The sequence below is a fragment of the Marmota marmota genome, unplaced genomic scaffold (genome assembly GCF_001458135.2).
Source record: "Marmota marmota marmota unplaced genomic scaffold, marMar, whole genome shotgun sequence".
Classification (NCBI taxonomy): Eukaryota; Metazoa; Chordata; class Mammalia; order Rodentia; family Sciuridae; genus Marmota; species Marmota marmota.
Genome location: NW_026000005.1, coordinates 4,738,342 through 4,754,478, shown reverse-complemented (window position 1 = coordinate 4,754,478; position 16,137 = coordinate 4,738,342). Strand labels below are relative to the sequence as shown.

The window sequence follows — 16,137 nt, the reverse complement described above, 5'->3', positions numbered from 1 at the left end:
GTGTATGCTGAGGATTGAACTCAGGTCCTCACTCATGCTAGGCAAGAGCTCTACTGCTGAACTACATCCCTAGCCCAAGATCCTGAGGTGATTTCTGTGTTCATCAAAGTTTGAGAAATATATCTGTAGTCCTTATTCACCACCTACATTCTCAAACATAACTTCCATTTAATTTCTTGCATTATATGTAAACATTTTTGGCACTGTTAGTAAATGTGAAAGTGGTTATTAAAACATTGCAATTCTTGCTTTATAAAACAGAATGAAGTCTAGCACAATAACTCACAGTAATCGCAGTTACTTGGGAGGCTGCAGCCAGGGGATCACAAGTTCAAGGCCAGCCTGGGCAATTGTCTCAAAATAAAAAATAATTAAAAGAGCTAGGGATGTATTTCAGTGATAGAGCACACCAAGTTCAATCCCTACAACCACAAAACAGACCAAAGAAATTAAAGAAGGGCAGGATCTTGTCTGTTTTATTTGTTGCAGTTGGTAGACATTGTTTAGAAAAATATTTTAGAGACACCATCCCTCCATATTTTTAATTGCTCACATCAAACAGGTTTTATTTATTTATTTATTTTTGGTACCAGGGATTAAACCCAGGATTGCTTAACCACTGAACAACATTCCCAGTCCTTTTTATTTAAATATATTTTTTAGTTGTAGTTGGACACAATACCTTTATTTTATTTATTTATTTTTATGTGGTGCTGAGGATCGAACCCGTCCTTGCATCTGCTAGGTGAGCACCCTACCACTAAGCCACAATCCTAGTCCCCACTCCCAGTCCTTTTTATTTCTTATTTTGAGGCAGGGTCTTGCTAAATTATTTAGGGCATCCCTAAGTTGCTGAGGCAGGCTTTGAACTTGGGATCCTCCTGTCTCAACTTCCTGAGTCACTGGGATTACAGATGTGTGCCACCATGCCCAGTTCAAACAGGTTTTAAAAGTCTATACTGTTATGTTTTCTTTAGAGAAGAAGATGAAAAATAACCCCTCCTACAAATTCTGTATATAAATCTTCCATTTGTATGTCACCTCAAGAAATACTCACAGATACTGGTAGATATTTGCATCACCATTTATAAATATGGAAATTTTAATTTTAAGCTTTGATATGAAAGTATTATTAAACATATTATCAATGCCCAACTTTATTATTTTTAAAATCTGGGCACTATGTTCATAGAGTACAGTTCCATTATTACCCTGGGATATGGATTTTATACTTTTGGGAAAGTAGAAAAGTGCTTTAGAGATCTGACCTGGCATTCTTATCTCATTGTTAAAAGTCATAGAAATAGTGACCCTGGTGATAGGTGCATATGACTTATTTTCGCTTTTAAATTTCACAGCGCTGGGATATGAAGCTCCGTCATCTTGGACTGAGTAAAAGTGACTCTAGTATTAGTGATTCCACTCAGAATCAGAAGTCTGGCAGGAACTCTAACCCCCGGCAAGCTCGCAACTAAATCCTGAAATACGAAGAGTAACATCAGTGGACTTCCTATTGAGACTCGCATTGCTGGGCTAGCAAAGGAAAATTGCACTATTGCACGTCACATTCTATTGTTTACTACAAAAATAATGTGGTAACTGGTATTACTTTTATTTTCTGTTTTTCTCCCCCACTCACCTTTTTAATGGCTTGGGGTTAGATCCTTAAATATATTACATTTCCTAGTTTAGTAATCACGAAAAAACTTTTTTGGGGGGCAATAACAATAAATTAAACATGTTGATACTAGGGCCCCTTTGCTGGAGTTCCCAGATGTTAATTTCATGTTCTGCACCCAGATTGGAAAAACAAAATTGGCTGTAAGGAGAGATTTCTGCTATATTCAGAAAGCTAGATATGGTTAAAACATTCTCTTCTGATCTAATTATAGCCTTATTTTTGTCTGCCATTTGGGCATTTTCCTCATGCTTAGAAAGTTCTAAAGGTTTATAAAGGTAAAATGGCAGTTTGAAATCAAATGCCACACAAGTACAGGCAAACCAATCAAGCACCAGGAAGCATTTATGAGGAAATGACACACAGATGAATTATTTCCAAGATTGGCAGGAAGCAAAAAAAAAAAAAAAAAAAAAAAAAAATAGTGCCAGGAGCCAAGGAAAGAACATTTTGCCTGATTAAGAAGCACAATTGAAACCAGTAGCCATTGGGGCGTTAATAGTAGCATTCTTCTTTTGGCAATATATTTGATTTGTTCATGAGTATATTAATCAGCATTAGGGAAGTGGATTATAACTAGGCATCTGCTTGTTATCACCATAGTTTTGTTTAATTTGCTTCCTTCTAAATAAGCCCGTTGGTGGAAGTGTCCCCACCCTTCTTTCATAATAAATTGGATTTAATGTATTGACCAGGAAAAGAAAGTATGTACACATGCACACCAGGATATTCCTTTAAAAAGGCATGTTGCTCTATAAAATGCTGTAGTTTACAGGACAGTGAAATGTGCAAAAATTTCTTTATCTTTTTTTCTTGGTGTGTTTGTATCTGTGTGTACGTGTGTGTCTATGCACTCACATACCCAAGCTGATCTAAAGTATAGGACTGTGTACAGGCCTGACATTATCATTTAGATTTGTGCTGTTTAATGCTCAATTGAAAATGTTTAATAAAGGAATCATAGTTGTCAGGAAAGATTATTCTGACATTGGAACCAAGTCTACATTCTCATTACCCAAGCTGCAGTGAGACCCCCAAGGACCATGGGAAACAAATGATGTTTTTAACTTCCTCCATCAGGGTTCCTTAGAGCATGTGCCATCACTTGAAAGTCTCTTTGCTTGCAGTTTACATGTGTGATATTAGTAGAACCAAATTTCTAAGCTATGGTGTGCTGAAAATAAAACTTATGAGGCAAATGGTGCTGTCTTTCCATTTTTGATAGACTCCAACCAACAACAACTTCTCTAACCCCAAAAGAAAGAGTTCTCACCATTGCCTGTAGGAGGACTGAGTAGGCTTTTTGGCTATCAAATGGTTGCTTTCAGCTAATTTTGCTGTCCGCTCTTTGGACTATATTCTCTGATGCTAGGGCAGGGGCATCTCTTTCTAGATGTTGCTGTCATAACCTTAAGGTATGTTTGGGTGTCACAGGGTAGTGATGAAATCCAAAGTGGGGAACTGAACCTCAGAATTGCTCTTCCTGGTATTTGTGCCTCAACTTGAGCTTCTAGGACTGAAGAATTCTATCTTCCTTCCCCCTTTCCTTTTTTCCTTCCTTCTTTCATTCTTGTGTGTGTGTGTGTGTGTGTGTGTGTGTGTGTGTGTGTGTGTGCTGGGGATTGAACTGAGTTTTGCCTTGAACATACTAGGCAAGTAGACCTACACCCACAGCCCAATGATGAAGCAGTTTAATGTGCAATGAATATTGGAGACATTTCCAGCAACTGCAGTCTTTTTTTTTTTTTGATAAGGGAGGGTTATAATTAGTTTCTGTATAGGAATTTAACACAATTGATGCTTAATGCATATACAGTTATGATAAGTATTAACAAGAGAGGGACAGATTCTTAGCAGTGTTTTTGCCATATCCATTTTCATATTCTGTGTTGAAGATACTTGGTTTTGCTGCAGTTTGAATAAAGTCCATGTGGTTTTTCAGTTTGATAGGTACAGTATCTTCAGTAATGAACTACATGCAGATCCCTTTGGGAGATAGCGTGATTTTATCCTGATACATATCTTTCAGACTGCAGAGTCAGGTCTACTCTGAAGTTTCTATAGTGCAAAGACATCTCATTAGTGCCTCTCTACAGGCTTCTCTTGCAGATACTCACTGCAAGAAAGTCATTAAAGGTTTAATATACATACATCCTTCTCAGTAATATTGAGATCTATAAAATCAATTATAATTTCTTAGAAAATTTTGTTTTTCTTTAGTCAAATAGCAACAACAACAATAAAGTCAGATGCATGCTGAATAAACTGATACAAATTGGGAGCAAACACAAGATTCTCTTTTCCTCCGATGTGAGTATTTGACTGTGTCACATACAGTGTAATCTGACTTGCTACCATACATTTCACTGAGCATTTGGGGATGGGGTGGGACAAACCCATGTCCTTCCACATCTGTTATCTATTAAGAAGGCAAATACAAAACTTGCAACCACTGTGAGTAAGTAGCACTAGTTATTGCCTTCTCCAAGAAATTACTCGCTATTAGATTTCAACAAGCAAAATTATTTTTAAAAGTATTTCAAGACTGATACTTATTTAGCTCTATGAATTTTAATATTTTAGTACACACAAGCATTCAAGAAGATAGTACAAATGAAGTAAATCAGAGATTTCTAATACTGTGCTACTGAAACCTGCCCTATAGAATTAAAAGTATTGTTCCCAACTGTATCAATAAAACAAAAGCAATACAGTCATACCTTCCGTAGTGATTTCTTAGGGGTAATGACATCTAACAGTGGCCACTCTACACAAAACACTCGCACACATGTTATTTATTCCTTGAATGTTTGTGAAGTAGACATTATTATTCACATTTTATAGATGAGAAAATTGAGGATTCAGAACTTCAGAGATATGTAAGTAGCTGATCTGGGCCTTAAACTCTTAATCTTATTTCCCAAGTTATATGGCTCCCAGCATTGCAGTTGCCTATGAAAAGGTGAATGCAGTGGACTGGGGACATAGCACAGAGGAAGAGCCCTTACTTAGCATGCCCGAGGTCCTGGGCACCACAAACAACAACCAAATAAACAACAACAACAAAAGGAAATGTGTCCTAACACTGAAACAACGTGTAAGTCATGTAGTAGCTACTTATGTTTATTTCTTAAGCTGATATCTATTGACCATATGTTGGAAAGTCTGCATGACAGAATTACAACTCTTAATCCCAAATACTGTCACTTCACTTCTTCAGTTGTCCTCCCCGACAAAATCAAATTTTCCATGGAATTATTCCAGAACAGGATGTTCAGATGAGCAAACAAATTCTTTTAATATTAATAGTTTGGAGATATGTGATTCTCAGAAAAAAAAAAAAAGGTATGTTCTAATTTCTTTTTTCCCTTGAAGTTGGAGAAAAGTATGAAGTTAACAGTGCTCAACAAGGCCTGGAGGGAAGTTGAAATTAAAAGTTGATGGTTGCTATAAATAAAACTAGAATGGCGCTTTCCATTGGGAACTCCCATTTCTCACTTTCAGATCATTTTCTTTATCCCACCCCACCAGAGTCCCCCATGGATCCCACAATCCAGAAAGAGAGCTATTCTACATGACCTAATTCCCCTTGCTTTTCTTTCATTAAGTATTTTTTTTATGACAGGAATTCAACATGTTGTTGCAAGATAACTAAAGGTGTTCTCCTTTGGGTAAAGTGCAAATGTCATCATGTGTCTACTTTGGTGGGTGTTGAGAACTCAGATGGCCTATGAGGGAGGAAAGGATGTGATGTGCTCAGCAAAGTTTGACCAGAAGGAAAGGATCTGTGGACTGTAGAGGATACTGATGCAGAAATGAAAGAAAATAAAAGAGCTTTCCTCTAACCACAGGAATGTGGAAGGCACGACCACACTTCCAAGTAGCCATCACCATGCCCCCTGCATGCTCAGCCACATGAATTGGGATTGATGTTAGGAGGGCATGGCTGGACTTGGGGCATCAGCAAACGCAGGTCAGGGGTGATGTGTGAAGCACAGGATAGCTCTATGAAACGGGGAACAAAGTATTTTTTGTTCATACTGAATGACAAAGCTAATAAGTGAAGTTGATCGGATTTTCTCTAATGTCTTTATTTCTACATTATTTGGTGGTTCTGGGGGAAATCTTCAAAGAGTAGGATTTGAAGTGAGTAATTATAAGCCTAGGAGAACTTGGCAAAAGAAGAGATCAAGATGAACAGAATTCTTACTGAAAAACTTACCTCATGACCTATAACTTAAGTCATATATCAAAGCTTTAAAGAGGAACAAGAAACTCAGATAACATACCCACAAAGATGGTACTGTCCTGGCTTCATGCATTCATTTTTTTCTTCCCTGGCTATTCACCCCTATTCTGCAAATTAAATCAAACACTTGCCTGCAGTAAGTATATACAGTATTATTAGAAAGTCAAGCATGAAGCAAATAGAAGAAACGGTCTAACGTTCTTTAAATCCATGGATCAACATCATGAAGCTCATCCTGATTTCCTTTGGAGTCCCAGCTCAAGCAGTCTCACCGTGAGTCTCATCTCACCTCTCAACACCTAGAAATCCAATTGCCCATATTCCTTTTTCCTTGGAATGGCACTTTGAGACATTCAATCATGAAGACCCTCTTACTTCACGTTGAGAAGGACTTCAAAGGTGAGACACCTGGATTCAAATTTCCACTATGTGTCTCACTGGATGTTTAGTCTCCTCTCTGAGTTTCAGTATGAGAGATGACCGGAGTGGAGGCTGTTGAGCAGAGCCTGGAGCATGATCGATGCTTAGTATCAGGATTATCCTACCTGTTACTCCAGAACACTCTCTGTGAGGTACACCGTTCTTCAACAGTGCTCTACAGATGCTTACCAAGCCTGGAAGGAAATGTGGCTTCCAAGAAATCCTACTCCCTACCCTGTTCTCTTCCTTCCATGTATAAGAGGCCAGACTCAACTAACTTAAATTCAAGCTGAAGATTGAATTTCATACTCTTTTTTTTTTTTTTGCAGAGCTGGGGATTGAATCCAGGGCCATGTGCATGCGAGGCAAGCAATCTACCGACTGAGCTGAGCTATCTCCCCAGCCCGAATTTCATACTTTTTCTTTAGTAAGAGAAGTGTGCTTAGAAAGTTGCATGACCAGGAGACTGGATGAATACGTATTCAATTTTTAAAGAGATAAGATGTTGAAAAACGACACAGTATTCAATTCTACAAATATTTCTATCACTGATACGAATTGATGTTTTATTCTGAATGTTTTGAATTATCTTGGTAACCAAAGAACCAAAAGACTTCTCCATCTACTTTAAAAAACAGAAGGTGGTAAACCTATAGGAAGTTCAATACTTCATGTTATTTCTATAGAGATGTCCACTTCCAGGTTAATTCAATTAATCCTTGATTTAGGTGGATGGAGTTTTAATATTTTACTATTATTCATTGTAAGCCATAGTTTGTTTTGCTTGCTTTGGCTTTTTATGTGAAATAATTTTCTCTTAATTTTATTTGTAAATGTTTGGCTCCCCAGAAAAGTTGTCATTGGTAGTTGACGTCAGCAAGGACAAGCCACTTGGAAAGATGTGTGTTCTCAATAAGTGTTGAATTTTTGTCAGAGGAGCTTCTTGGCGTTTTTCATTTCCTAGGGAGTTGCCAAAGTACTAAAATTCTATTGAGACAAAGTGTTTATGTTTCAAAAGAGCAGGCCCCGCATTCCAGGCTATACACTGAGGCTTCTCAAAACAGAGGCAGATTTTACTGAAACTAGGAAATAAGGTTAACTCATAAAGGGCTTGAACTAGCCTATATTAGAAAAACAGGCAATAACCAAGGAGTCAGCTAAAAGGAAACAACATATAGGTTGTTCTATAGGGTCCCCTAGTAAATATTCAAGGTTTTGTAGGTCATACAGTCTGTTGCAACTACTCACCTCTGAGTAGTTGAGACTCAAAAATAGACATTGATGATATGTGCATGACTGAGCTTGGCTAAGTTACAATAAAACTTACAGAAATAGGTGGTGGGCTGGATTTGGCAGATGAACTGTAGATTTCCTCCCTGAAGTCTAATTGAATGCTTATTTTTTGAATGATTTTATTTTTTGGACTTAATGAAATTGTTGGTTTTGGTGGCATAGAAACTTGACTACTAAACAAAAGGTTGGGTTTGTGCTGATATAGGACTTTGAAGTCTTACCATTAGAGATTCAGTCTTTTTAACCAAAACATCGTTCATTTCACAAGTCTGCTTAAAATTAAGTTCTTATGAAATTTATTGAGTCATGACTTCCTTAGTATTGATTAGCTTATTAAGAAACTGGAGCTGAAAGGAAACCTGGAATCTTCATGCGGGTTACCAGTTATGTAAAGCAGAGAAAAAGGGATTAAAAAGGGAGAAAGCATAAACATTGAGATTACGACCTCCAACTTGAACAGTTATCCTGAGGATCCGATGGTCAACCAATCATCTTTTTTTCCTGCAAAGGCATATTCCTTAGGAATACTATGTTGGTTTTTCATAATCTTGGTTCCTACACATGCATTCAAGAAACACCTATTTTGTTACAAGAATTGAAGGAAAGAAGTGAAATAGGAGACTCCATCAGCACACACATATATACACACACAAAAAAAATCCACATATGATAGAATCTAAGAAGAAACAAAGACAAAGGAGAAAATTCTTTGAAAGTATGGTCTCATTTCTGTCTTTCCCTCTCTCCCATTATTCTAGTCCTATGTATTGAAATGTGGCCCTTGTGCTCATTATCATTTATTTTTAAAGCGGGCATTTGAGGGGTGGTAAAAAATTATCAATAGAGTTGGAAGTTTTTATTTTTAAAAACCTTTTTTACTTTTTGCTGTTTCCTTAAATTTTTTACTTAAGTTACTAAAACAAAACAAAACAAAACAAAAAAACACCAAAAACTTTGGGAAGTGTTGCTTGAGCACTGAAACCTACTTGTGTGTTTAACCCATTCACCATGAGCTTGATTTACAACTGCTTTTCTTGCTTGATGAATCCCATATGCCCTGTAATTTAAACATCTTAATGTGCTCTCACTGGAGTGCCTTTTTATTTGAATGTGAATTGATTCTGAAACTGCTCCCAATCAGAAGTTTGAGGTATTGTAACTTAGAGTTGAATATGGTCATACCAAGGTTCAGTCTGCAAGGGATGGGATTGAAGTTCAATTGCTGTCATAATTAACCTAGCTCAGGTTACTTTAACTGTAAAATATTCTTTTAAGCTAACTGTTTAACCTGCACAAATAAATGAATGGCATAGACTCTGAACCACTCAACAAATGAAATGAAGTTTGTTCATACAAATGCAAAAGAAACTGGAGTTCATTACTGAATTTGTGCAGCTTTTCTTTATTATTATTATTATTATTATTATTATTATTACTTTGATGAATTTTTAATGGAAGGCAAACAAAATTTTTTGTGGCATTCTAGATCTGAAATTGCACTAATTCTTACCTATTTCAGGTAAAAACAAATACAAACCATGTAATACAGTGGTTTATCCATTCAAAAAGAGTACACTAGAAGACATCTAATGTCCTCCATTTGTAGATAATTCTAGGGTTTAATAACAATTCCTGCTATAAAATTACACTGCATGTTTTAGCATAAAGTGTCAAATTACAAAAAATATTTACCTATGATGTGAAGGTTATCTTCTCAAGTCATTTTTCCAACACTTTACTCTTCAATAACCAATTTGAAAGTATTTCACACTTAGCTTGAATATTATCTTAGTAAGTCCTACTAAAATTCCTACAAGTCCTAGTTTTCTTCTTCACATTCAGGAAGAAGCAAGTTAGCTCCAAATGTGCTGAGGTGAATGTGTCAGCTCTCCTTGGAGAGGGGCTGGGCTTTTTGCCAGAGAGTGGGAAATGTCTCGCAGTGATGAGACCAAGCTGACTTACAAACATACGAATAAACAAGGGAACAGGTGCATAAATACGCAGGAAAGATTAGACCTGAGCAGGGGAAAGTCCAGAACTTCACAGAGGATGCTGGCATCCTGGCCCAGTCTGGTGTCATCATAGCCAGGAACCATGCTGAAGAAGCACTCTACCCCTGAATCAGAGGATGGTGATTTTGAGCCAGGTAACTAGGCCCAACACTGTTGGATAACTGCCTTTTTTTTTTTTTAAATCTCAGAAAATAGGTGTAGCCTTAAAATTCCTGAGCCTTGGGGTAGATAGAGAGGGAATAATAATTGTTTTCTCTGCACCTGGAATTTTGCCATGCTGTAGGTTGCTTCTCATCATGGGAGAAAGAAAACAAAAGCAAAACTGCTTCAATGATGTACAAATTTCAAATTTTAAAACAGTTCTTTACATTTTTCTGGCACGGCTAATTTCAAAGGACGCTTCATCATTCAGTAATTCTATGACAAATGTTTACCAAATGCTACTGTGCCAGACGCTATGGTTAGTGATGGGTGGTCCTGCAGTATCTGCCCTGCTGGAATGCACAGGCTAATGGAAGAGGCAGACCACATGCAAGTGACAAACTGGGATGTTCTAGGAAGGATAAACAGGAGGCAGTCACAGAGAGGGTGGAGGAGGAGCGGAGAGAAAACCAGCTTCACAAGGGTAGTCACTAAATTAGAAACGTGAAGTTCATATGTATAAAGCTTAGGGTTCTTCACTTGTTCTGGCCCCTTCAGAGGCCCTGGGTTTTTCTGTGACCATGGGTTTTTGCATAATTTGCAAATTTAAGATTTCTTTAAAAAAAATATTTTTCCATAAAAATCTTTCTCTCAAATCATCTACACTTCAGGCTTTACACAGCTTGGGTTCACACTTGGAACTTCTCTGAGGAAAGCACATTTCAATTAATTCCAATAGGACAAGGGGAAGCTCGCCATGCTTGATGTGGTGACAGCAGTTCAGGAGGTCTGAGGGGCCACTGGAAAATTGTGAAGTTGGTAATTGCCTAGTCAACTGGAGAGGCTATGAATGGAGTTGATGGGAAATTGGGAGAAAGGTAGGAGACATGCTGAAGAAAGTGGCAGGGGTGATACATAGGATCACAGGAGCCATACTAAGGAGTTGGTTTGCATGAAAGTGATGGGTGAAATCATTGGTTTTAAGAAGGAAAATGACATGATCAGATCTTTTTTTTTTAATATTTATTTTTTAGTTTTCGGCGGACACAACATCTTTGTATGTGGTGCTGAGGATCGAACCCGGCCCTCACGCATGCCAGGCGAGCGTGCTACCTCTTGAGCCACATCAGATCTATGTTTTTAAAAGATCTCCTAGAACTGATGTGGGTTTAGGGTTGGAGCAAAGAAAGGAGCTTGTTGAGGTATTCCAGGTGAGAAGTGACATATTTGGATTAGGCTGGTTTCTACCCCAGGCCAGGGAGGAAAGTGGACAGATTAAAGGTATATATTAGATTTTGATCACAGGACTAGCTGGTGATGGATAGAGTTGGGAAAAGAGCCAAAGATGACTTGAGCAATCTTCAGACTTGAGCCCGTGGGTTGATGATAGTGTTGCTACTGGCTAGACAGAAAGATCCAGGGGAAGGCAGATGCTGAGTGGGGGTGATTGAGAATTCTGATGTGGTTGTGATGCATTTGAGATAGAGATGAGCTGCTCAGTAGGGAGGTGTTGAGTTGGCAGTATTCAGATACACGAACTTGCAACTTAGAAGAAAACTTTAAAAACTCAGTATTATTTGGCAAATATAACATATTTCTAAAATAATTACAGTTTTTATTTCTGTTCTTACTACTGGTCTCTCATTTTATAATTTGAGATAAGACAAAGTTTCAAAACTGGAATACATTGAAGAGCTGCTTTCAGTGGAACTGCAGAATTCTTAGTAAAAGATTTTGGGAGTTAGGTAGAAGTACTGCCAGGGGTTGAAATAATCACAAAAATTTGTATCAGGAATATCTAGGAAGGCATTTGTTAATATTATAATGGATCTGGCTTTACATGTGTAACTATGTCAATGTCAACATCTCTTTGAAGGTGATCTAAAAGCAGGATTATGGATTTAGACACGATCTGTATCATTTAATCCCACTGGAGTGTGCAGGAATGAATTAGGCATGTGAAATATGTATACAGTGCCATCTCAATAAATCAGACTTTAACTCTGTTATCTGAGTTAGTTTACATTTCTTTGTGGCCTGTGAGAAACAATTATATGACCATCACTGAATCATTTCAATCAATGAAGAGATCAGGTTCTTAAAGCATACATGAAATGTGGCCAACATTGCATCTGTGGGTTAAAACTTTGCCTTTAGAAGGTTTCAGTTCAGAGATATTTTTCCTGGAGCTAAAAACTTATTTTTGCAGATAAGCAAGTAAGAAAAATATCAGCTAATCTGTCTTTGGAATTTCTTTTGAGTCTAACTGAAAGTTCAAAGTGTCAACTGCAATTAAACGTGATCTGGTGGTATGGGATCCTGACATATCTATATTTGTGTGTAGTGTCTATAGCATTAGAGATTTTCCAAAAGGTTGGGAAATGGGGGCTGAGGTTGTAGCTGAGTAGTAGAGTGCTTGCTTGGCATGTGTAAGGCACTGGGTTTGATCCCCAGCACCACTTAAAAAGAAATAAATAAAATAAAGGTATTGTGTCCATCTACAACTAAAAAATAAAATTTAATTTTAAAAAAGTCTGGGAAATAAAGGTATATTGTAAGAGGGGAGTAATTTTTTTATGCTGGTATTAACAAAAAAAAAAAAAAATCTTACCTTTTCCTTAGACAATATAGACCAGTGTACAAAATCAGTAGTTGCAAATGCAGTAAAAGTATTATTTTAAAGCAATGTTTTCATTTAAGCTTTTAGAGAATATGTTGGTATTGAAATAACTTTGGGATAAGGAAGGAGATCATGAGCCTGCAAAGAACTAATCTCTTGGTGGGTACCATCTGTTACTGCAACATGAAGAATGCAAGAGGCAATCAGCATTCAGCTCCATGTGAAGTTTTCCATCAGTAGATTTTGTACGAATTAGTTTGCATCTTATCTTCAGAAACCCTTCCTTCTGATTCTTCTCTATTTTTTGATGACAGTTGGTGACCTATGGATTTTTATACCCCATATTTGTTGGACTTCTGTACTCTGACCCTTCACACACAATTCTGCAATATTTAGTTCAAAGCTTAACAACAACAAAAAAGAGCAGAAGTGAGGAACGTAGCGAAAAATGATAAAAGATGCAAGCACAACAGGCAAGCCAACACAAGAGCTTTAGGAGTAAAAACACTTTTTGAGATGCTTGGCGTTCAAGTATTAAACTCTACAGAAGTGTGAAGTAAGCCAGACATGGTGGCACACACTTGTAATCCCAGCTACAAGGAGGTTGAAGCAGGAGGATTGCAATTCAACTTATCAAGATCCTTTCTCAAAATAAAAAATAAAAATGATGGGAGATGTAGCTCAGATAATAAAGTGCTTGAAAAAAGATTCCAAATTAATGGTAAGATAATGTTTTAGAGATAAGTGGGAAAAGATGCAAAGACTATGATAGGATTAAACGAAGATGATTCAGGCGACATTGCCAGCAGTGCTGGAAAGAAAAGTAATGCAGTTTTCAAATTCTGCCTATTTGTAGAATTTTAGGTATGTAAACTAAATAGGGCAGATAGCCACCCCATGCTATTTCCTTATGGGGTTATATCCTTTATCATTTCTGTCTCCAACTCAGACTTTCTTCAGCTGTCCTCCAACTTCATTGTCTAAAGTCAAACCAATTAAAAAGTACATGTTAGCACAATTGAAGTCAACAGTACCAAAATGTGGAATCTGAAAAATAACTCCAATTCTGCTTTTGGCTGGACAAGTTAACTGACAGTCATACATGGCTTTTGTAGCCAATCTCGTTACCAAATGAGATCTGCCTTCACCCCCGAGCTCTAACGCACCCGGGGGAACAGTGGCATGCAGTTCCAGAAGGCAACCATACCAGCAGATGGTTCCAGAATCCTCTGACAGAGCCAGATTCTACCCTAGGAGCTTCTCTCATCCACCCCTCTACTCCCCTCAGCTTTCCTACACGTAACTGCACTGTTGCTGTCTCTCACCAGTTACATTTAAACTACTGCAAGCGGCTAAATAATTCAGCATTCTGCTGGCCTTTTTTTGGTTAAAGAAGTCAGTCACCTTTTACGAAAAGAAAACCTTCAAGAGATATGAGGTCTTCATCTCCTTGTTGCCAAGTGTCGCTTTTGTTAAAGCTTGAACAGAGAGTAAAGGAATAACTTTTCATTAGCTACCAAATGGAAAAAAAAAAAGCTCAAGTTTCTGACTTTACACAAGATGAATTTAAATTTGGAAAAAGCAGCTCAATTTTCCCGTGATGCTTTTTAGTAAATACGTAAGATAAATGCACCGCAGCTAATTTTGCTCTCTGTTAATAAAATTAGTTGCAAGTGCAGTCTGGTTGACCCTGCCTTGGACAGCACACAGCTGCTTTGGCATGCTAATTGAATTGTCAACAATAAACACAGGGAAGCAGGCACTTAAAGCTACCATTTAGGGACCACAAAACCTTTGCTTAAAGACCGCCTGCTGTGTCTCCCAACTATGCATGAAAAGCAATTAAGAAAGGTCTTGTATAACTGTAGTCTGCTAAATCAAGGGTAAACTGTATGGTGGAACTAACAAAAGACACACAAAACACTTGCAAATCTTCTCAGGACCAAACTGTGTGCAATGGTGCTTGTTAGAATGTGTGGCCCAATTAATGGAAAAACACTTCGCTAAAAGTTAAATGGCCCTGTTGCCTTTTGCCCTATAAACGGGTGTCTAGCCTTAAGCATGAGAACCCTCTCACCACAAGCTTATTTTACCCAGGTGTAAACACAATGAACCAGATAGGAAATAGTCTAATAACTTCACCAGCCTCGGCCAACTAGTAATGCTAAGAATTTATACTGAATGAATACATACCTCTTTGTTATTTCTAGTTGTGGTCATGAAAAGGTTACTAAATTCCCACACATATGTCACAAAAGACACTATGCCAACACAACAGCTCTATTTGACACCCGTGGAAGGGAAGGATTGCAGGCATTAATTATGGGTTAGGGTTAAAAATAATAATAATAATAATAATAATAATAATAATAATAATAATAAAGCCTGCATTTGCTGGCAATTACATGTTAGGGTCACATAAACTGAAGTTACCAGTTTTTAAAATTGTGTGACATTATTGTCATCTTACTAACAATTTTGACATGTCTTTACCACTTAAAAAAACTACTAATTGTTTTAAGTGCTAGATGACACAAGTTTTGGGGTGTTATTCAAGTAATTTGCAGGACAATGTACCCACGAGATTTCTTACACCCCTAAAGCTGATGCCTGGTGTATAACAGGGTGTATAACAGCAGTGTCTATGTTAACCTAGGAAAGGCCAGGAAAAATGGCCCGTAGAAACTGGGGGCATGTTTAAAGTTGCCAGCCAATGTTTTCTTAAAAGTGAGATTTTTGAAAACACTGAAAGCAAAAGCTTGAAGTCTGCTAAAAATAGAATGACTTAAAAGCTGCTTGCTGGGAAACCAGATATTTTAAACCTACATTTTAAAATTGAAAACAATTTATATTTATTCTTATGTTGCTGTATACATAAAGTATGCCCAAATTGAAACAAGTTGTTTTATCAAAGTTTTAACATTAACATTATTCTGTAGGAGACTGGGAATTACATATGTACATACACACAGTTATTTATTAGAAAATGTTTTATTCAGCTGATTCCAATTGGCTCTTAATTATATTTTAAGATTAGGGAATGACATATTGTAGTTATTTGATTTTTTAAGGATTATTTTTGTTATTTCAAGTGTGGACCTTAAGTGCCTTTACTGTGGACAGCAGCATGCTTTGTTCTGTCAAGAAAAAGCAGCTGTAATAAGTTTGGGTTCTTTGATTCTGAGTGTCTATTTTTAGTAAGTCAAGGAAATGTCTCAGAAAATGCTTCTTTTGGCCATTTCTCCCCCCACCCCACCTTTGTCTTGCAGTGCCAAGTGAAAACTAATCATCTTTAGGAAAATTGAATTCTAAATCATACAACATGTTGATTCAAAGTTTGTGGATTATGCCAGTAGAATAGACTTGACATTTCTAATACCAAATTATTGCAATGGTATTTTAACATTCCCACAGAATAAACCTGATATTAACAAAGCTGCAACACACACCACTTCTGCTTTAAATCAATTGATTCAGGTAAAATATGACATATCAGTCAGAGGTTGAAAACCCATGAAACAGAAAAAATGTTTTATTTCTCTTTTGATTGTCTCATTTTTATTTCATTCTTGCTTACAAAAACCCTGTGAAAAATAAGTCTTCTGAAGGTACTGTCCTTGCTTAATGATTTGAAACATCTATTAAGTTTGAAGGATTCAAATGAGTTTCAATATTTCACAAAGTAGAATATTCCTATGTTATATCTTGCATGGCTGGGTAGCTG

The 16,137-nt window shown here is 37.1% G+C and overlaps 1 protein-coding gene across 1 annotated transcript in view; it reads left to right on the top strand.

Moving 5' to 3' along the window:
* Positions 1-2,877, top strand: part of Frzb (frizzled related protein) — a 31,293-nt gene extending 28,416 nt beyond the window's left edge. The window contains exon 6 of the mRNA XM_015481127.2: positions 1,359-2,877. Coding sequence (XP_015336613.1) covers positions 1,359-1,475 — 117 coding nt within the window. The 3' untranslated portion in view covers positions 1,476-2,877. The remainder of the gene's footprint in view (positions 1-1,358) is intronic.
* Positions 2,878-16,137: the final 13,260 nt, after the last annotated feature.